The 24,025-nt window shown below is 39.0% G+C and overlaps 1 protein-coding gene across 1 annotated transcript in view; it reads right to left on the bottom strand.

The window, feature by feature from the left end:
* LOC120862929 (contactin-associated protein-like 3) overlaps nt 1-24,025 on the bottom strand; it is a 232,277-nt gene that overhangs the window by 186,936 nt on the left and 21,316 nt on the right. The window contains exon 2 of the mRNA XM_040239100.1: nt 8,390-8,500. Coding sequence (XP_040095034.1) covers nt 8,390-8,500 — 111 coding nt within the window. The remainder of the gene's footprint in view (nt 1-8,389; nt 8,501-24,025) is intronic.

Here is a 24,025-nt window from a genome sequence, read left to right as displayed (position 1 = left end):
AGATCTTGGTTCCCTGACCAGGGACTGAACCTAAGTCCCCTGTATTGGAAGCGTGAGTCAACAATTGGATCCCAAGGAAGTCCCTACAATCATGCATTTTAGAGGAGCTGTGATTTAATAAAGTTACATGGTTGTCAGGACAGTGCTGCCCAGGCCTTAGTATGTGGGTGTATTTTACAGATGCTGTTACACTTGGCTTATTCATTGCACTCAACAACCACAGTGCATCTGCAGGATCACTTGTTTAAAAAATTATAATAACAACAGTAAACAATGGTGGCTTCAAGAAAAATGTGTATTGGGCTTAATTGGTCTAAAACCTTTTATAAGCACAGACAAACAGAATGCAAAATCTGACATCCAGAGGCAACAATTTCCCAGTATATTCATATATCTATAAAAATTTGATTCACAAGCTCTTTTATGGCAATTTGAATTGCTCAGACTAGTATTTGGGAATACTGACCAGTTCCACCAGGCTTCTAGCCTGCGAATAAAAGATAGGAATATTTGAGAACTATGATTCTATGAAAAAATATGAGGGGAAAGTTAATTATTATAAGATTTGCATCAGAAATTTTTGATGTAATATTCTGATTTATATCAGGAGTTGACATACTTTTAGACATTTTAAATTATTATTCACTCTTTCCATTTTTTTTTAACTTTGTTATAACAAAGAGTGAGTTTTATATCATATCTTATTTGGGATACTGCAGAATCCAAATAATCAGACATTGCAGGTTATAAGAAAATGTTCACTGTCTAATGCCCAGGTCTAAGCATTTTCTCCTAATGTAATCATACATCTTTATTTTCTGCTAAAACCTATTGCATTAACTTGTACTAGTAAATGTACTTCCTAACTTGAAAAACATGTATCTTAAAACTGAGAATAGTTCTAAAATGCTTAGTCATTCACTGTATTGGAACTTTAGAAAAAATCTTTCTCGGCTCCACCAAAATATGTCTATTTTGAGGAAATGGGATCAATGTCTCAGTATGAGAAAGGTGAAAAATTACAAAGAGAAAAGAAAACATCCAGTCATTTCAGCTTGTTTCCATCTACTTTCTGTTGGCAATACACAAGATAGCAATCTGAAATGTCATTTTTGATCAAGTTAAATTTGAAGTAATCTCATTTGCACTGTCACTGATGAGTGGCTTGCTGCAGTAGAGTGCATGAATTTCAGCATCTGGGCCATGAATAGAGTGGTTCCTCTTTCTGGGAATAATGGTTTATGCAAGCATTTTGGAAAAACAAAGAAGAACATGATACCATGCAGGGCCCTATGGGGCTCCTGGGCACAACTTTCTATGTCCCTCATTTCTTTGATTACAGGAAACAGCCTTCACTCAGCCTCTATGACCTCCCCTGAGTTCCAATGGGCAGATTCATGCAGTTGTTAAGTAGGGAAGGGAGGGATGTGAGACCAGGAAGAAACAGTCAAGAGCAGCCTTTGGACAAAGACGTTTCCCCATCAATGGATATACACAACAATATCTTTGAGCTATTTCGCAGATATTGAAGCTGCCTCGAGGTGGGAGAAGTTAACGATTAATGACCGTATGCTGCCCACAAGCCTGGAGACCCCAGGCCAGTTGGACCTGAAGGTTGACTCCATTTACCTGACTACCAAACCATCGGAAGAGCATCCATGAGCTGATCACATCCTCTTTGAACAACTGCTATAAAAACTCTCATTATCTTTCTAAAGTGCGGACATATGATTTTAAAAGCATTAATCCCACTGCGGCCCTCTTTGCCCGGCAAAGTAATAAAGATATCCTTTACCACTTCATCCGAAACTCTTGAGAAAGTCATTTCCTAGGCAGGTTGATAAGCAGTCTAGGGGTTCCCCAGGGGAGAGGGGTCTGGAATTCTCAAAGAGGAAGAAAGGACAAACTTTTTTTCCCTCTACATTCCTTAGGATTATATAACAATAATGTATCCTTCCTGAGGACAGTCTCCGGATTAAACCTTCTGGCTGATTGATTATATTCTATGCAGCCAAAGATGAAGAAGCTGTATACAGTCAACAAAAACAAGACCAGGAGCTGACTGTGGCTCAGATCATGAACTCCTTATTACCAAATTTGACTTAAATTGAAGAAAGTAGGGAAAACCGCTAGACCATTCAAGTACGACCTAAATCAAATCCCTTATGATTATACAGTGAAGGTGAGAAATAGATTTAAGGGCCTAGATCTGATAGATAGAGTGCCTGATGAACTATGGAATGAGGTTTGTGACATTGTACAGGAGACAGGGATCAAGACCATCCCCATGGAAAAGAAATGCAAAAAAGCAAAATGGCTGCCTGGGGAGGCCTTACAAATAGCTGTGAAAAGAAGAGAGGCAAAAAGCAAAGGAGAAAAGGAAAGATATAAGCATATGAATGCAGAGTTCCAAAGAAGAGCAAGAAGAGATAAGAAAGCCTTCTTCAGCGATCAATGCAAAGAAAAAGAGGACAAGAACAGAATGGGAAAGACTAGAGATCTCTTCAAGAAAATTAGAGATACCAAGTCAACATTTCATGCAAAAATGGGCTTGATAAAGGACAGAAATGGTCTGGACCTAATAGAAGCAGAAGATACTAAGAAGAGGTGGCAAGAATACACAGAACTGTACAAAAAAGATCTTCACGACCCAGAGAATCACGATGGTGTAATCACCCATTTAGAGCCAGACATCTTGGAAAGTGAAGTGAAGTGGGCCTTAGAGAGCATCACTACGAACAAAGCTAGTGGAGGTGATGGAATTCCAGTCGAGCTGTTTCAAATCCTGAAAGATGATACTGTCAAAGTGCTACACTCAATATGCCAGCAAATTTGGAAAACTCAGCAGTGGCCACAGGACTAGAAAAGGTCAGTTTTCATTCCAATTCCAAAGAAAGGCAATGCCAAAGAATGCTCAAACTACCACACAATTGCACTCATCTCACATGCTAGTAAAGTAATGCTCAAAATTCTCCAAGCCAGGCTTTAGCAATACGTGAACTGTGAACTCCCTGATGTTCAAGCTGGTTTTAGAAAAGCAGAGGAACTAGAGATCAAATTGCCAACATCCGCTGGATCATGGAAAAAGCAAGAGAGTTCCAGAAAAACGTCTATTTCTGCTGTCTTGACTACGCCAAAGCCTTTGACTGTGTGGATCACAATAAACTGTGGAAAATTCTGAAAGAGATGAGAATACCAGACCACCTGAACTGCCCCTTGAGAAATCTGTATGCAGGCCAGGAAGCAACAGTTAGAACTGGATATGGAACAACAGACTGGTTCCAAACAGGAAAATGAGTCCATCAAGGCTGTATATTGTCACCCTGCTTATTTAACTTATATGCAGAGTACATCATGAGAAATGCTGGACTGGAAGAAACACAAGCTGGAATCAAGATTGCCAGGAGAAATATCAATAACCTCAGATATGCAGATGACACCACCCTTATGGCAGAAAGAGAAGAGGAACTAAAGAGCCTCTTGATGAAAGTGAAAGAGCAGAGCGAAAAAGTTGGCTTAAAACTCAACATTCAGAAAATGAAGATAACGGCATCCAGTCCCATCATTTCATGGGAAATGGATGGGGAAACAGTGGAAACAGTGTCAGACTTTATTTTGGGGGGCTCCAAAATCACTGCAGATGGTGATTGCAGCCATGAAATTAAAAGACATTTACTCCTTGGAAGAAAAGTTATGACCAACCTAGATAGTATATTCAAAAGCAGAGACATTACATTGCCGACTAAGGTCCGTCTAGTCAAGGCTGTTTTTTCCAGTGGTCATGTATGGATGTGAGAGTTGGACTGTGAAGAAGGCTGAGTGCCGAAGAATTGATGCTTTTGAACTGTGGTGTTGGAGAAGACTCTTGAGAATCCCTTGGACTGCAAGGAGATCCAACCAGTCCATTCTGAAGGAGATCAACCCTGGAATTTCTTTGGAAGGAATGATGCTGAAGCTGAAACTCCAGTACTTTGGCCACCTCACGCGAAGAGTTGACTCTTTGGAAAAGACTCTGATGCTAGGAGGGATTGGGGGCAGGAGGAGAAGGGGACGACCAAGGATGAGATGGCTGGATGGCATCATGGACTCGATGGTCATGAGTCTGAGTGAACTCCGGGAGATGGTGATGAACAGGGAGGCCTGGCGTGCTGCGATTCATGGGGTCGCAAAGAGTCGGACACGACTGAGCAAATGAACTGAACTAAACTGAATCCTGTTATCTTAAAATGTAAATTATAGGAGTAGGTGTGGTGAGGTCTTTATGACCTCCAGACATTCTTTGGATTCACTGGAGAGTATATAACTCCATTGCTAACACTAGCAAGCAGGTACTCTTTCCACCCCCTTCTGATATCTATGTCAGAAGATTTCTCTATCTCCTTTATACTTTAATAAAACCTTATTACACAAAAGCTCTGAGCCATCAAGCCTCATCTCTGACCCCAGATTGAATTCTTCTCCTCAGGAAGCCAAGAATCCCAGTATCTTTGTGTGGTTCAACAACAGCCTTTCACTCTGCCTCTTAGATTCAATTCAGCACCAGTATACAGAGAAATTGAGCTATCGGCCTCAAACAAAATATATGTATGCTGCTGTGCTTAGTCATTCAGTTGTGTCCAACTCTTTGGGACCTCATGGACTATAGCCTGCCAGTCTTCTGTCCATGGGGATTCTCCAGCCAAGAATGATAGGGGAAGCACACTGACTGAAACTGTCCATCCTGGCCAGACACCATAGTAAACATTTGCATAAGTTATTTTACAACAGAAGGTCCTGGTAAGGAACACAGAACTAATAAGCCACCACCAACAGGAAGACTTTGGGAAAGGTCAAAAGGTGACACCTCCCAGAATCCTTCTTACTGGCATCCATCTCGGCTGAGCAATGAGTGTGCCACCCTGAAGGACTCTGAATCAGAATGACTGGCCAAAGACAACCTAGAAACTAATCCCATCACCATAAAACCCGAGGCTGCAAGCCATGTGACAGCAGTTCTCCTGGGTTCCCTTACCCTACTGCTCTCTACATGGGCACCCCTTCCCAATAAAATCTCCTAGCTTTATCAATCAGCACATGTGTCTCTTTGGACAATTTAATTCTGAGTGTTAGACAAGAGCCCACTTTCGGGCTCTGGAAGGAGTCCCCCTTCTGCAACAAGAATGCTGGAATAGGTTGCTATGCCCTCCTCTAGGGGAATCTTCCCAACCCAGGGATCAAACCCAGGTCTCCTGCATTGCAGGCAGATTCTTTACCATCTGAGCCACCAGGGAAGCCCAAGAATACTCGAGTGGGTAGCCTATCCCCTTCTCCAGGGGAATCTTTCCAATTCAGGAATTGAATTGGGATCTCCTGCATTGTAGGTGGATTCTTTATCAGCTGAGCCACCAGGGAAGCCCAAATGTGTGTATACTTCCTTCTGCTGCTGCTGCCGCTAAGTCTCTTCAGTCGTGTCCGACTCTGTGCGACCGCATAGACGGCAACCCACCAGGCTCCGCTGTCCCTGGGATTCTCCAGGCAAGAACACTGGAGTGGGTTGTCATTTCCTTCTCCAGTGCAAGAAAGTGAAAAGTGAAAGTGAAGTTGCTCAGTTGTGTCCGACTCCTCGTGACCCCATGGACTGCAGCCTACCAGGCTCCTCCATCCATGGGATTTTCCAGGCAAGAGTACTGGAGTGGGTTGCCATTGCCTTCTCCAATACTTCCTTCTAATCAACTTCAATTAGCTTCTGGTCAGAACCACACATTTCACTATCACACCTGTGTTTACAGATCACGTGATTAAAGAGTACACAACGATGTTGGAATCTGAAATGCTACAGAGCCGGTCTGAGGAGTAACAATAATTGTAAAAACAAAAGGCTATTTTTATATGCAAGATACAGAATGAAAGTCCAGCATGGTTTACCCTAAGATAGTCTTTGGTTTGGGTTTTGTTTTTTTAACTTTCGTCTGGAAAAACTTAGACAAACTGGATAAAGTTTCCTTAGGAGATTTTTTAGATGAAAAAAATGAAGTCATATTACAACATTCTTATTTAGAATATACAGATTTCAGCAATCTTATTTTTATGAGAAATATTTGGTAACATAATTCTAGGAAATATCAACTTAATATTAATGGAAACAAAAGCAGCCAATATGATTGGACTCTCTGCTTGGGTTCTGCCTGTCCCTGGAAACACGTGGATCTACCCTGACTTCTCTGCTCATCCCTCTCAATATCCTTCACAGACCTCTTTTTTCTATTTATTGAAAAGTCTTCTCTAAGAAATAGTTTACTCCTTTTCATAAATTTATAGAAAACAAAATAAATACATAAATAAAATGTAAAAGCAAAAAATATATAAAATGAAAAACATTAAATGTGCAATAAATTCTAATAAATAAGTATTGTTATGTGTTGAATCACTAATGTACTTTAAAATCATCAGATACTTTCAATTTTGAATTTTTTGACTTTGGTTTATACAGGGGGTCAAATTTATAGATAGATACATGCACACTCACACAATCAAATGTTATACATAGATTATTCTCTTATCACTTTTATATATCAGGTAGATGAAGTGATAGGCTATTATGTATAAAGCTCTTGGCGGAAGCTGTAATATTGGAGGCATTTCTAATTCTAATGAACATTCTAGAAGTTCAGTGACTTCTGGGCAAAATAAGAAACTAGGAATGTAAGACAGGCCACCTTCTTTAAAACCTGCGAATATCATAACATAGACCAAGGGAATTTTAACCATATATCAGGGAGTCCAACATGATTTTCATTGCTATATGATACACAAAATATTTTTTTAAAGCTAAAACTACTATATATGAAGAATCATCTTCATCATTATGCTCATTCTGCTCATCCACATTTTATACTATCCATATTTTACCTCACAGCAATCCAAAGTGAACTAATATGTTCTCCAGCATTCACCAAGGCAAAGGAAATGCCAAAAAAAGACACCAAGATGCTGACTTTTAACAGAAAACACACATAAAGAATCCTTTAGAAGGAATATTGATAAATTGTGCTACCTAAAGCATGCTTTAGAAATGGGTCTGAAATCAGGTGGTAGGATCTAGAAATATTTAGCGAAATCTACACTATATGCAATCAGAATAGCAGCAACCATTAAAAAAAAACCTCATTAGCTGATTGCCACTCTCTTTAATTAATTTAAATTTAATTAATTTAAATTTGCAAAGAGAGTAGTTTAAATTTAGAAGATAAGCTTTGTACTTAGCATTTTAAAATGATGGCTTATCATACTCTGAGTTATTAATTTTTTAATTAAATATAATAGAAATAAGTTCATCTTAAACTTCAGGGTTTTCCCTTCTAATGTTATAAACTTTCCAGTGCTACCATACTGACAGTAGTAGAGTCCTGAATCATAAAACAATTTGACATATGCAAATTTGAAACACAACACACAAGCCTCTTGAGCTTCTTTAAACTAATTAAATATGGCTTATTTAGGTTTTACAATTTTAGGGCAACCACTGGAAAGTTTATATGATAAGCTGATATTAGACTAACTGTCAGACCAAAAATGGGTAATTTGATAATTTAATTGATCTCATTGAAATCTAGATTATGGATGATGCTTTGAGGAGTAAATATCTGCCCATAAAAATCCCTTTTCCTGGGCAAAGATCATAAAGGTGAGCAATTAACAGACATGCCTTTCCACCATGAGTTCAATGAGTTTCTTCACCTGTTTTCTTACTTTTCCCTGCCCAACAGTTACTAGGTTTTGAAATTTGTTTCTTAAGGACACAGTAAATTCAAGCTAGACTTAAACACTAATCTTAGAAAATGTCAAAGAGGGAGAAACACAGTCAATCTCCTAGTAGTATCTCCAGAGTTTACAGCAGTGTTTTTACATGAGACAGTTAATTTTAACTTTTACTTTCTGAATAAATCTTTCATTTAAAAAAATCTATATCTCTTAAAAAACATATCAAAACATTTGAGCTTTGCATGTATGTATTCATGTATTTAAACCACTGAATTAATCTTTGTGCAACAGAAAAAGTAATTTACTCAACAACATTCAAGTAGCAAAAGTGGATGAGTATCTTTCCAAAAAATAAGTCACTAACTCCTTTCCCACTAATAGGAAGGGGATCTTTATTTTCAGTGGCAGTCTTCACCTGGTCTCCTCAGGCCAAGTCCTGGGATGAAGTCATTTTCCCATCACATCCTATGGCAGCTTCACATCTCACAGACATATGCAGTGGCCTATTCAGTTTTCCCCAGTGGCTGTGACCCTGGCTCTTCGTGTGTTGTTTTAGTTATTCCTGACCAGCACACTTGCTTAGTCACCCTTCTATAACCTGTTCTAAAACTAAAAATGTAGATGAACAAGCAAACAGTTTCAGACTCACCATCCCTGCGATTAAGACTTGCAAAACCAGGGCCATGGCTACTAGACAGCTCTGAGGAACTGGTGAAGGAAGCCCGGGGCAAGGAGGACGCCAGAGGAGCATCACAGTTATCTGGGGGGAAAAACACCACATTCTGGTTAACACACTGATTGAAGCTTTTCTGTCTTCTCTTCCTGTCTTCTTCCTTCCCTTTTACTTTCATTTCCTTCTCATTCCTCTCCCACTCCCCATCTTTTTCATCCTTAATTTCCTTTCCTTTAATCAACAGGCTAGGAAAGCATTAGAGCCTATAGCAAACATTAGAAGTTTATTAGTAAATGTTTAACATTGGGCTGAGTGGTAGCATTTGTCACTTCCCCATGGTGTATATTGCTCCTTGTGCCAAGCAAGAGACTTGGGTTCAATCTCTCGGTCAGGAAGAACCCCCAGAGGAGGAAACGGCAACCCACTCAGTATTCTGACCTGGCAGATCCCATGGACAGAGGAGTTACAATCCATGGAGTCATTAAAGAGTCAGATACGACTGAGCAACTAGACAACAAAAACACTGGTGTAAATACTTATACTGTGGTCAATTCAAGGCTATCAATGTGATGTCACTAAGCATGAAGTTGGAAAGATAATGTATGTATTACATCATTATATAGTATTTTCACCATGCAGATTCAAGGTATGTAAATAACCTGAAGAGATTAGATAACAGTAAGATGCCATAAAATAAAGTAGCAAACACCCTCTTCCAACAACACAAGAGAAGACTCTACACATGGACAAAACCAGATGGTCAACACTGAAATCAGATTGATTATATTCTTTGCAGCCAAAGATGGAGAAGCTCTATACCATTAGCAAAAACATCAGTTAGCTGACTGTGGCTCAGATCATGAACCCCTTATTGCCAAATTCAGACTTAAATTGAAGAAAGTAGGGAAAACCACTAGACCATTCAGGTATGACCTAAACAAAATCCCTTATGATTATACAATGGAATTGAGAAATAGATTTAAGGAACTAGATCTAAATAGACAGAGTGCCTAATGAACTATGGATGGAGGTTCATGACATTGTACAGGAGACAGGGATGAAGATGATCCCCAAGAAAAACAAATGCAAAAAAGCAAAATGGCTGTCTGAGGAAGCCTTACAAATAGCTGTGAAGAGAAGCCAAAAGCAAAGGAGAAAAGGAAAGATATACCCATTTGAATGCAGAGTTTCAAAGAATAACAAGGAGAGAAAAGAAAGTCTTCCTCAGTGATCAATGCAAAGAAATAGAGGAAAGCAACAGAATGGGAAAAACAAGAGATCTTTTCAAGAAAAGTAGAGATACCAAGGGGATATTTCAGGCAAAGATGGGCTCAATAAAGCACAGAAATAGTATGGACCTAACAGAAACAGATGATATTAAGAAGAGGTGGCAAGAATACACAGAACTGTACAAAAAAGATCTTCATGAGCCAGAGAATCACGATGGTGTGATCATTCATCTAGAGCCAGACATCCTGGAATGTGAAGTCAAGCGGACCTTAGAAAGCATCACTACAAACAAAGCTGGTGGAGGTGATGGAATTCCAGTTGAGCTATTTAAAATCCTGAAAGATGATACTGTGAAAGCCCTGTACTCAATATGCCAGCAAATTTAGAAAACTCAGCAGTGGCCACAGGATTGGAAAAGGTCAATTTTCATTTCAATCCCAAAGAAAGGCAATACCAAAAAATGCTCAAACTACTGCACAAGTGCACTCATCTTACACGTTAGTAAAGTAATGCTTAAAATTCTCTAAGACAGGCTTCAACAGTACAAGAATGGTGAACTTTAAGATATTCAAGCTTGCTTTAGAAAAGTTAGAGGAACCAGAGATGAAATTGCCATCTGCTGGATCATCGAAAAAGCAAAAGACTTCCAAAAAAAATCTACATCTGCTTTATTGACTATGCCAAAGCCTTTGACTGTGTGCACCACAACAAACTCTGGAAAATTCTTCAAGAGATGGGAATACCAGACCACCTGACCTGCCCCTTGAGAAATTTGTATGCAGGTCAGGAAGCAACAGTTAGAACTGGACATGGAACAACAGACTGGTTCCAAATAGGAAAAGGAGTACATCAAGGCTGTATATTGTCACCCTGCTTATTTAACTTATATGCAGAGTACATCATGAGAAACGCTGGGCTGGCAGAAGCACAAGCTGGAATCAAGATTGCCGGGAGAAATATCAATAACCTCAGATATGCAGATGACACCACCCTTATGGCAGAAAGTGAAGAGGAGCTAAAAAGCCTCTTGATGAAAGTGAAAGAGGAGAGTGAAAAAGTTGGCTTAAAGCTCAACATTCAGAAAACGAAGATCATGGCATCGGGTCCCATCACTTCATGGCAAATAGACGGGGAAACAGTGGAAACAGTGTCAGACTTCATTTTTTGGGGCTCCAAAATCACTGCAGATGGTGACTGCAGCCATGAAATTAAAAGACGCTTACTTCTTGGAAGAAAAGTTATGACCAACCTAGATAGTATATTCAAAAGCAAAGACATTACTTTGCCAACTAAGGTCCATCTAGTCAAGGCTATGGTTTTTCCTGTGGTCATGTATGGATGTGAGAGTTGGACTGTGAAGAAGGCTGAGCCCCAAAGAATTGATGCTTTTGAACTGTGGTGTTGGAGAAGACTCTTGAGAGTCCCTTGGACTGCAAGGAGATCCAACCAGTCCATTCTAAAGGAGATCAGTCCTGGGTGTTCTTTGGAAGGACTGACGCTAAAGCTGAAACTCCAGTACTTTGGCCACCTCATGCGAAGAGTTGACTCATTTGAAAAGATTCTGATGCTGGGCGGGATTGGGGGCAGGAGGAGAAGGGGGAGACAGAGGATGAGATGGCTGGATGGCATCACGGACTTGATGGACGTGAGTCTGAGTGAACTCTGGGAGTTGGTGATGAACAGGGAGGCCTGGCGTGCTGCAATTCATGCAGTCACAAAGAGTTGGACATGACTGAGCAACTGAACTGCACTGAACTGAACATAAGCTCAGACTACAATGATCGCAAATAGGAAGACAGTATATCTAAGGTATCAGTTTTCCCTAGTTTGAACTGAAGATTCATTAGAGGTTCAATCAAAAGCCCAGGAGGGTTTTTCATAGAATTTGAAACACTGAACCACACAGTTCAAGGATTCTTAAGAACATGCAGTACAGATATGATTTAGCAGGTTTGTTAAGATGAAAAGAAAATATTACATCTTAATTTTCACTAACCTCTAGCTAAATTCTAGCATATTCTTCAATCACAAATGTAGACCAAAGAGACTGTTCAGTAGTGCTATTCATTTGTTACCAACATAAGTTACGGATACCTAGAAATATTGTTTGTGGTCCTCCTTACTTCAAAATAACAGTATTTATTAAAATCACCACTAGATCTTGTTATTTAATGCTTAATAATTAAGACATATTATAATTTCTAATATATTGATATCAGTATCTCAATATAACTATTTACTCTGTAACCAGATGTATACATTTTATGCCTTTACAAGCATTGCTCTGAAAAGCCGTCACAGCTTCAGCAAAGTGCCAGAATCCATGGCACAAAGAAGAGCAAAGAATCTCCCATAGTGAGTGTGTGCATTATAGGTACAAAGCTGTTAAGATATTACTGGGACTTTATCATTACTGGGACATTTTTCAGAAAATTCCAGAAGATGGGGATCATCCACAATCCATAGTCAGCTGTTCTAACTCAAATGTTAACACGACACTTTCTCAGGGGTGACAGCCTGTGGAGCAGATGGAGCCTGCATCATTTCCTCCTTTAAATAAAGGGGTTCCTGGGATCTAAGTAACCTCCTCAAAGTCACAAAGCTGTTTGAGGGTAAGTGAGGATTATTGCCATCAACTGCTTAACTTGGCAAGCCTGCTCCTTTCCCAGCTTCCACCTCACCCCAGCACAGCTTTCTTTCTAAGTCTGGCCAGATGCTCCCCACTTAGGCACATCTTTCTCACCTCACCATTTTGGGACCTCTCCTTACTGAATTGTAAACTTAACGAGGACCAAGTGTGGATTCTGGAGCCAGACGGGGTGTGGGTTTGGCATTTACCAAGCTGCCTACTATTGGGATGTCAGTGGCCTTCCCTAATCTTCAGTTATATCATCTGTACAATGAGGACGTTACACAACTGAGTAATACAAATGGACAAAAGGAAATCATACAACTATAGAGTTTCTCTGAGGACTGAAGTATTTGTTTTTATTACTTTCAGTATGGTAACACAAGTCATCAAATAAACTTCTTCAAAATAGTCTATAAGCATATTTTCTCCATAGAGAGATATATAAGGCAGCATTCAGAGTTCCAAGTCATATTTTCATTTTTTATTATTTCTTCAAAAGAAGCCATATGAATCTTAGTCTTTTTTAAAAAGAGTGAGATGTTATCACTTTTGTGATACAATGTTTGTTTTTGAGAAACAATTGTAAAATAATAGCTTTCTTTACAACCCTAATTGTTCCAATTCAGTTTCACACAGTCAAATCTGAGAATGCACATGATCAAAAAACATGACCATGTCCCATTACATAGAAGAGCAACTCTGCATATGCTTTCCATGCATTCACTGTGTTTCTAAGTAAATAATATTCAAGCAACGTGAAGGCTCAGATGCCACCCAAAATCTCCCTATTGTTTTCTATCTGAAATGTCTATATTTTATGCTATAATTCCTGGAGACAAAATTGTAAAGACCCAATTTAATTTTTTTCTGGAATTATTAAAAAATATTTGATTTCCACAGAATATCATTCTTATCAATATTCTGATAAATACTGTTTCTATCCCCCAATAAGGATGAATCCTGAAATGCTTCAAAGCCACAAGAATTATTCTTAAATAATTGTTTTTAACAACTGAGATAGCAAAACAACTGATAAGTACAACTATTTACCACCTAGGCAGGAAAAAGAAGTGAGTACAAGTAATAAACTAATAAGAATTAACAAGTGAAAATAGATAATATTACAGTTAAATAGGCTAAAGTAAGTTTATTTCTCTTTGTAATAACCACTCATAATAATAACAACTTTGTAATAACCAGGCATACTCCCTGGAATGAAAAGGACAGTGTGGTGTGCTTAATCCACATAACTGGGGTTCCATTTTCATGCAGATTCCAAATCCATGTCTTCACTACTTTGGACTCCAGTTCTGAATTTAGCCAACTGTTCTGGGGGCACTGGCCAATTTCTAACCCTCAGCTACACAGTGCAAAGGAGTTGATGAACCCTTGGAATCTACAGGACATTCTAAGCTTATAAGACTGGCATGCAGGACACTCTAGCGACCCTTGCATAATTTTCAGCTCCAGTCATCTGCCACCACCCTCACTTGCTCCCAAAAATATGTGCAGCAGCAGGTCCCAGTCTGTTCATATCTGCAGCTACCCCCATGTGGGTCTACCTTTGGCAACTTTCTGCATGCCATGAGCTTGCATAACTATACTAGATCTAGTTGTTTAATTTCATGACCCTCAGTGCCCACTCTGGTAGGAAATAGGGTGGAGGACAGCAGAGGTGATCTCTAATTTCTTGCTTTTTCCAATAAGTTATGCATTCTAATAGCAGAGCATCCTTGGTGGCTCAGACAGTAAAGAATGTGCTTGCAATGCAGAAGACCTGGGTTCCATCTCCGGGCTGGGAAGATCCTCTGGAGAAGGGAATGGTCACCCACTCCAGTATTCTTGCCTGGAGAATTCCACAGACAGAGGAGCATGATGGGCTACAGTTCATGGGGTCAAAGAGTCAGACACAACTGAGCAACTAACACTTCCACTTTTCTAATAGTAGAACATATTTATATCTTTGCCAGAACAAAGTCAGAAAGGGAGCATTAGACCATGTTCCTGGTTGATTTATTTAATTCACACATGCATATGTATTATGCCTAGCCATTAGCAGAGTCCAAAGATGAGCACTTTTATTTTTACTTATTTGTTGTTCAGTCCCTTAGTTGTGTCTGACTCTGCAACCCCATGGACTGCAGCATACCAGACTGCCCTGTTCTTCACCATCTCCCGGAGCTTGCTCAAACTCATGTCCATTGAGTCAGTGATGCCATCCAACCATCTCATCCTCTGCCTTGCCCTTCTCCTCCTGCCTCCAACCTTGCCCAGCATCAGGGTCTTTTCTAATGAGTCAGCTCTTCACATCAGGTGGCCAAAGTATTGGAGCTTCAGCTTCAGTATCAGTCCTTCAATTACAAATAAATATTCTTTCCCTCCCTATTTTGCATCATAATCATTTCATCAAGTCATAAACACTCCTTTCTTTAATGAAGACTCTTGGTTATCAGTTCAGTTCAGTCACTCAGTCATGTCCTACTCTTTGTGACCCCATGGACTGCAGCACGCCAGGCCTCCCTGTCCATCACCAACTCCCAAAGTTTACTAACACTCATGTCTATTGAGTCAGTGATGCCATCCAACCATCTCATCCTCTGTCATCCCCTTTTCCTCCTGCCCTCAATCTTTCCCAGCATCAGGGTCTTTTCAAATGAGTCAGCTCTTCACATCAGGTGGCCAAAGTACTGGAGTTTCAGCTCCAACATCAGTCTTTCCAATGAACACCCAGGACGGATCTCCTTTAGGATGGACTGGTTGGACTCCTTGCAGTCCAAGGGACTCTCAAGAGTCTTCTCCAACACCACAGTTCAAAAGCATCAATTCTTTGGTACTCAGCTTTCTTTATAGTCCAACTCTCACATCCATACATGACTGCTGGAAAATGCCAAAGAGTAAGCATCTTTTAATTTCATGGCTGTAGTCACCATCTGCAGTGATTTTGGAGCCCAAAAAAATAAAGCCTCTCACCGTTTCCATTGTTTCCCCATCTATTTGCCATGAAGGGATGGGACAGAATGCCATGATCTTAGTTTTCAAAAGCATCAGTTCTTCGACACTCAGCCTTCTTTTACTTCTTTAGGCTCCTTTTAACAAATAAATCTAGACCTGAAAGTTGCATGTAAAATTATTCTTCAGGGTTGAAATTTTCACTTTTAACTGTAAATCAAATAGCAACATTACAAGAACAGTCTGTCATTAATTTTAGTGCTGCAACATAGCAAATTAATACCCATTAATTAAAACTATTACTAGGTTGCCTGTGGTATAAATCCAAAACAATCATTGTTATTATAATTAAATTATACATCATGTTCCCCATAGTGGTTTCATACTGGTAAGAGGTTTTTTTTTTTTTTTTTTTTTCAGATCACTGCATCTGTTAAATACCTTGCATATTTTTTGAGAAAAATTTAAATTATAAAATAGTGCATTCCAAAGTCTGATATCCAAATGGCAGAGAATATTTAGCTAGGTAAGTACTTTTAATAAAAAGTACTTCCTGCCTAGTGATCTGATTTTGAACTTCAAGTAAATCAGGAACTCTAATACAAAAAGTCACTTTTGAAAACCCTTCCTCTTAGAGCTGAAATCAATGAATTTGAAAATACGAAGTCATGGAGAAAAGTCAATGAACTAACAACTAACTCTTCGAAAGATTAATAGAACTGAAAATTCTTTGGCCAGACTAGTTTAGATTAAAAAGCCACAACTTATTAATATCTGAAATGAAATTAAGGACATAAATACAGATTCCATGGACATTAAAAGGATAATAAAGGAATAGTATGAGAAACTTTATGTCCATAAATTTGATCATCTAGATGAAATGGACCAATTCCTTGAAAATAAATTTAGAAGCTAAAAAGCCTCTTGATGAAAGTGAAAGAGGAGAGCAAAAAAGTTGGCTTAAAGCTCAACATTCAGAAAACGAAGATCATGGCATCCGGTCCCATCACTTCATGGGAAATAGATGGGGAAATAGTAGAAACAGTGTCAGACTTTATTTTGGGGGCTCCAAAAGTGAACATCGACATTCTAGGAATCAACGAACTAAAATGGACTGGAATGGGTGAATTTAACTCAGATGACCATTATATCTACTACTGTGGACAAGAATCCCTTAGAAGAAATGGAGTAGCCATCATGGTCAACAAAAGAGTCTGAAATGCAGTACTTGGAATGAATCTCAAAAATGACAGAATGATCTCTGTTCATTTCAAGGCAAACCATTGGATATCATGGTAATCCAAGTCTATGCCCCAACAAGTAATTCTGAAGAAGCTGAAGTTGAATGGTTCTATGAAGACCTACAAAACCTTTTAGAACTAACACCCAAAAAAGATGTCCTTTTCATTATAGGGGACTGGAATGCAAAAGTAGGAAGTCAAGAAACACCTGGAGTAACAGGCAAATTTGTCTTTGGAATACAGAATGAAGCAGGTCAAAGGCTAATAGAATTTTGCCAAGAGAACGCACTGGTCACAGCAAACACCCTCTTCCAACAACACAAGAGAAAACTCTACACATGGACATCACCAGATGGCCAACACCAAAATCAGATTGATTATATTCTTTGCTGCCAACGATGGAGAAACTCTATACAGTCAGCAAAATAATACCAGGAAGTGACTGTGGCTCAGATCATGAACTCCTTATTGCCATTTATATTAGCACCTAAAAATAAAAATACTCAGGTATAAATCTATCAAAATATGTATTAGATCTATTTGAGGAAGGGCTTCCTTAGTGGCTCAGATGCTAAAAATCTACCTGCTATGCAGAAGACCTGGGTTCAACCCCTAGGTCATGAAGTCCCCTGGAGGAGGAAATAGCTACCCACTCCAGCATTCTTGCCTGCAGAATTCCATGGACAGAGAAGCCTGGTGGGCTACAGTCCATGAGGTCACAAACAATCACACATGATTGAATGACTAAAACAACAACACAATTTGACAAAAACTATAAGACTCTGATGAATGAAATAAAAGAAAAGCTAAATATCAATACATGGAGAGATACTCCATGTTCATGGACAATAATACTCAATATTGTCAAGATTTCAATTTTTTCCAATTTGATCATAGATTCAAGGCAATCTCAGTCAAAATTCTAGCAAATTATTTTGTGGATATCACCAAATCTATTTTAAACTTTGTGGGATGAGGCAAAAGACACAGAATAGTCAACACAATATTAAAGAAGAACATGAAGAAGTTGTATGAATGACACTACCTGATTGTAAGACTTACCATCAAGTTACAGCAGTCAAGACAGGATATTGGCAAAAGAACTGACAAACAGAAACAGAATAGAGAGCCCAGAAGTAGATCTAGAGAAATACAATCAATGTACCTTTGCCAAAGGAGCAAAGGCAATACAACAGAGTAAAGAGAGTCTTTTCAACAAATGGTACTGGAACAAATGGACTTCTGTAAGCGAAAACGTGAATCCAGACACAGACTTTTCACCTTTAAAAAATTAATTCAAAAGAGATCACAGGTATAACTGTAAAGCACAAAGCTACAAAACTCCTTGAAGGTAACATAGGAGAAAATCTAGATGAAAGTGTGTTCTTCAAAGGTTTTGCAAATACAAAGGCACAATCCATGAAAAAAAATTCATAAGATGGACTTTATTAAAATTAAAAATGCCTGCTCTGCAAAAGACACTGTCAACAGAAAAAAAACACAAGCCAAAAGATGGGAGAAAATATTTGCAAAAGATACATCTGACAAAGGACTGTTATCCAAATTATGCAAAGAACTCAAACTTAATAATAAGAAAACAAACAAATCCATTTAAAAATGGTCCAAAGGTGACTTTAACAAACATTTCACCAAAGAAGACACACAGATGACAAAGAAACATATGAAAAGATATTCCATGTTATATGTCTTCAGAGAAACGCAAATTAAAACAACAATAAGATAACACCGCACTCCTATGAAAATGGTCAAAATCTGGAACACTAATGAAACCAAATGCTGTTGAGGATGTAGAGCAATAGAAACTCTCATTTATTGCTGGTGGGGATGCAAAATGGTGCAGCCTTTTTGGAAGACCATCTGGCCAAGTTTTTACAATACTCAACATATTCCTACCATGCAATGTAAAACCTCCTCCTTGGTATTTACTCAAAATGGTTGAACACTCATGTCTACACTATAACATGCACAAAAATGTTTATAGCAGCTTTAGCCATTCATCTCTAATATTTGGAAGTAACCAAGACATGCTTTAGTAGGGAATGGATATACATACTGTAGTACATCCATACAATGAAATATTAGTAACAAAAAGAAATGATCCATCAATTCATAAAAGACACAGGAGAAACTTAAATGCATATTACTAAGTGAAAGAAACCAGTCTTAAAAGCATGAGAAATGTAAGAGTTTAGCTACATGATATCCTAGAAAAACCAACAGTATGGAGCCACTAAAACGACGAGTGGCTGCCAGTGTTTAGATGGGAAGAGAAATGAATAGGAGCATGAGGAATATTTTTTAGAGCAGTAAAACTATTCTGTACGATAATGTAACACTGGATACATGAAATTATACATTTGTTCCACAGAATGTACAACAATAAGAATAAACCATAAAGTATGGACTTGGGGAGATTATCACGTTAGTGTAGGTCCATTTATTATAAAAAATGCACCACTCTGAGAAGGCTGCCAATAACAGAGGGGCTAAGCATGTGTGAGGGAAGGGGCTATTTGGAAAATCCCTGTACTTTCTGTTCAATTTTACATAAGCCTAAAATTGCTCGAAAAAATAAAGTTTGTTCCTTTAAAAGGACAGGGGAGCTTTCTCTTTATCAAGAACCCTGAGAATTCACTTAAAAATAAAAGTTATGATTGACCTATTTGGCCCACCCTCTACTTATCCGGCAAGTCTGTTCTCTGTTTCTGTTGCCATTGCTTCTCTGCAGTTCATTAGTACCGTCTCTCTAGAGTCCATGCTGCTGCTACTGCTAAGTCGCTTCAGTCGTGTCCGATTGTGTGACCCCATAGTCGGCAGCCCATCAGGCTCCACCGTCCCTGAGATTCTCCAGGCAAGAACACTAGAGTGGGTTGCCATTTCCTTCTCCAATGCATGAAAGGGAAAAGTGAAAGTGAAGTTGCTCAGTCGTGTCCGAATCTTAGCGACCCCATGGACTGCAGCCTACCATCCTCTGTCCATGGGATTTTCCAAGCAAGAGTCCATATATATGCACTAATATATGATATTTGTCTTTCTGTTTCTGACTTACTTTACTCGTACAACTGGCTCTAGGTTCATCCACCTCTTTAGGGCTGAGTCAAATGTGTTCCTTTTTATGGCTAATATTCCACTGTGTGCATACACCACAGCTTCTTTATCCATTCATCCGTCAAGTGGGTGGGTGGTTCAAGAAGGAGAGAACACATTTATATCTATGGCTGATTCATGTTGGTTATATGGCAAAATGTCAACATTATTGCAAAACAATTATCCTCCAATTAAAAATAAATTTAATTTAAAAATAAAGGCTATATTTAAATAACACTGAGAAAAGAGATAACATTTCCATTGATTTTTTTTTCTGTGTTATATATCCAGGAGCCTTTTTATAAAACTTAGTTCTTGCTCTTAGCCCGGCAACTGAAAAAATCCAGTATATCCCTTCATGGTTTTAAAATTATGCAAAATGGTGTGACTCTATCAACCTTCAGATGAATCAAATACCTGGAAAGAGAATGGTTCCAGTTTTCATGGACTGTCCTCTTCAGCACCCTAAGCAGCCAAAGATTTAAACCTGTTTGAAAGGTCAATTTTAATTATCTCAATTATTATTCACCCATGGCCACTGAAAAATTATATTCGACAAAATGAACAGATTCTCCATGATGGGAGTGGTTCTAAAATTGCAACTCATGCCAGTTTAATGAATCAACCTGTTTCTCATACAGGATCAGCAATTTTTAAAAAATTATCTTTATTTCTTCAGCTTCTATCACAGTGCCTGGTACATGGTAGGCATTTGATAAATGTTAGCTGAATTAAATTGATCATAGGTCTGAGAGAACTTTCTTAAATCTCCATATCCTAGTTATATTTCAACCCTGACATATATTGAGCCTAAAACATTGAAACAACCAAGCTCATCCTAACAGCAAATTCATGCGGCCTTAATGTCCATGGAGGTGGGGTAGGGTAGGTGTGTGACAGTGGGACCCAGGAAAATATAGATAGAGAAGTGAGATCTAGCTAATAGGAAAGGACTGCCAACAAAACATTTATTTCAGAAGACATTCTTGTTCCTGCTTAAATAAGGCATGTCGGTAAAATTTAACAGTCCACCACACTCAGATATTTTTCAGAAAGAATTCACAAATGGAAAGATTAGAACATGTCTGCATTAGAAGTCACATGTCTAGATTTATCAAGATCGTAAAATTCTGTGCAATAAAATTCAGGGGAGAAACAGACATAGTAGTTTTTCAGACACTGAAGGCCCAAGGGATAATTCCCCACTTCTGCCCCTGAGATTCTGATTTTGAGAGGATTTCATTTGAGTTCCACCAAACCAGAGTATTTGAGATACAATTTATGATACCTGTGTACTTAAGGCAAATACACTCTGTTCTTCAGAGAAGGGAATGTACACTGCTTGAGGGCACAAGCTGGGAAATCTCTGCAGTGGATGAAAATCTCAACGGTTCCTGAAAAGACCATCAACATGACCACCAGGACTACATTGCAGTTTTCATATGAGTAGCCCTGGCATCTGTATTGTGTTTTGTGGTTATTAAACTAGAATTGGAGACTTGGGCAGTGTAAAAGACACACATTCAGAAATCCGAAACCCTATCAAGCTACTGTCTAGAAGGATGCACTTGGGAAACTCAGCTGTTGACTCACATTAGTATTGATATTATGTTAAATATGTAGCTTAAAAAGATGTTAGCTATTCACAGCTCATTAACTGGAGAATTTCCTCGCTTGCATATAAACCTGAAATGTCCACTTAAGGAGCAAAGTTTAATATTTCACAAACTTTATTCAAATTATTGAAATAGTCAAAGAGCAATAAAATACACAATTCTGAAGTGATGGCAGTATCGTGGAGAAGGAAATGGCAACCCGTTACAGTATTCTTGACTGGAAAATCCATGGACAGAGGAGCCTGGAAGCCTACAGTCCATGGGGTTGCGAAAGAGTCGAACACAACTCAGCAACTAAACAACAACAACAGTATCATGGCATTGATACTGAATCATTCCTTTTTTATTTTTTCCTCTCTCCTTTGATTGACAATAAATAGGACATCCATAACCAGGGGGGAAAAGTGTCTTTGCACAGCATGCATGGACATCCAAGAGCTCCATCCATCTGTGCACCCAAAGTGGGTGGACTGGACCATGGAGTAGTTAGCTGAGTGAGGGTAACAGAGGAACTAGTGGCAGGAGGCAGTGACAGCAGAAACGGAGGTGGCTATTCTGGCCCAGAGCAAGCACAACCTTTCTGCCAGAAGAGATGGAGAGTGAAGGCAGTAAGTGGAAGCCTGCCCAGCCATGTGTGTCCCAGCTGGAGGGACCAGTTGCTCTTTTTAAGGAAAGACTCCAGTGAATGCAGAAAGAAAGGTAAGTGAATAGACGACTGAAGGAAAGTTTCTCCTGCTGTCTGCCCTTGGAGGCAAGAGGATCGCCCAAGGGCATCTGGGGCTCCCCTCAAATTGAGACTATCTCTACCACACCATGGGCATTCAAAAAGCCCTGTGCTAACTACTCACATCTCACTCCCTCTTCATTTGCCACCATGCTTTGTTGTTTTGTTGTTGTTTTTGTTTTTAACCGTGTGAATTCCTAATCTTAGAAGCTGCTGGTTAACTTTGGTTGTTGTTGTTAAGTCACTCAGTCATGTCTGACTCTGTGACCCCGTGGACTGCAGCATGCCGGGCTCCTCTGCCCTCCGCTACCTCTCAGAGTTTGCTCAGATTCATGTCCACTGAGTCTGTGATGCTATTTAGCCATTTCTTTTGCCTTCAATCTTTCCCAGCATCAGGGTCTTTTCCAATGAATCAGCTCTTTGCCTCAGGTGGCCAAAGTTCTGGAGCTTCAGCTTCAGCATCAGTCCTTCCAGTGACTACTCAGAGTTGATTTCCTTTGGGATTGGCTGGTTTGATCTCCCTGTTGTCCAAGTGACTCTCAAGAGTCTTCTCCAGCACCACAATTTGAAAGCATCAATTCTTCAGCAATCAGCCTTCTCTATGATCCAACTCTCACATCTGTACGTAATCACTGGAAAACCAAAGTTTTGACTATATGGATCTTTGTCAGCAAAGCAATGACTCTGATTTTTAATACACTGTCTAGGTTTGTCATACCTTTCCTTCCGAGGAGCAAGTGTCTTTTAATTTCATGGCTGCAGTCACTGTCCACAGTGATTTTAGAGCCCAAGAAAACAAAATCTATCGCTTCTTCCACTTTTTCCCCTTCTATTTGCCATGAAGTAATAGGATAGGATTCCATGATCTTAGTTTTTTGAATGTTGAGTTTCAAGCCAGTTTTTTCACTCTCCTCTTTCATCCTCATCAAGAGGCTCTTCAGTTTCTCTTCACTTTCTGCCATTAGAGTAGGATCATCTGCATATCTGAGGTTGTTGATATTTTTCCCAGAAAACTTCCTTTTGTTGTTGTTTTCTTAACTGTGTGAATTCCCAATCTTAGAAACTGCTGGTTAACTTTGGTTGTGATTCATCCAGCCCAACATTTCACATGATATATTCTGCAGAGAAGTTAAATAAGCAGGCTGACAAAATACAGCCTTGCCATACTCCTTTCAGAATTTTGAACCAGTCTGTTGTTCCAGGCCCAGTTCTAACTGTTGCTTCTTGACCTGCATACAGGTTTCCCATGAGACAGGTAGGGTGGTCTAGTACTCCCATGTATTTAAGTATTTTCTAGTTTGTTGTGATCTACACAGTCAAAGGCTTTAGTGTAGTCAATAAAGCAAAAAGAGGTGTTTTTCTGGAATTTCCTTGCTTTCTCCACAATCCAACAAATGTTGGCAACTTGCTCTCTGGTTCCTCTGCCTCTTTCAGACTCAAGCTTGTACATATGAAAGTTCTCAGTTCAGGAACTGCTGAAGCCTCACTTGAAGCATTTTAAGCATAACCTACTAGCATGTGAAATGAGAGAAACTGTGCAGTAGTTTGAATATTCTGTGGCATTGCTTTCTTTGGGATTGGAATGAAAACTGACCTTTCCCAGTCCTGTGGCCACTGATGTGTTTTCCAAATTTGCCGGCATATTGAATGCAGCACTTTCACAGCATCATCTCTGGTTAAGATAAACCAAAAATTTGTGCCATAATGCCACCTTCTGGAAAACAAAAGGAAATCTCCTAACCACCAAGCTGCTCAATTCTTAGGATTAAAGAGTCTTACCTAAATAAAAAAAAGGTGTTCCCTTTTTAACTTAGGGAATCATGGCAATAAAATATCACAAAAGAGAAAATGACAATTTTCCAGCAACCAAACCCAAAGGTATGGAAAATTGTGATCTAACTTATAAAGAATTTTAAATAGCTGCTATGATGTAATTCAATGAACTACAAGAAAACTCATAAAGGCAATTCAGTGGTATCAGAAGTAAAAAATAACAAGCAGAAAGAATACTTCACCAAAGAGATTAAAATTCTAAAGAGGAATCAGATTTCTAGAGCTGAGGAACTCAATAAATGAGATAAAGAGTACATGACAGTGCATTAGAAATAGAGC

The sequence above is a fragment of the Oryx dammah genome, unplaced genomic scaffold, assembly GCF_014754425.2.
Source record: "Oryx dammah isolate SB20612 unplaced genomic scaffold, SCBI_Odam_1.1 HiC_scaffold_1, whole genome shotgun sequence".
NCBI lineage: Eukaryota > Metazoa > Chordata > Mammalia > Artiodactyla > Bovidae > Oryx > Oryx dammah.
This window is presented reverse-complemented; position numbering and strand designations above follow the sequence as displayed.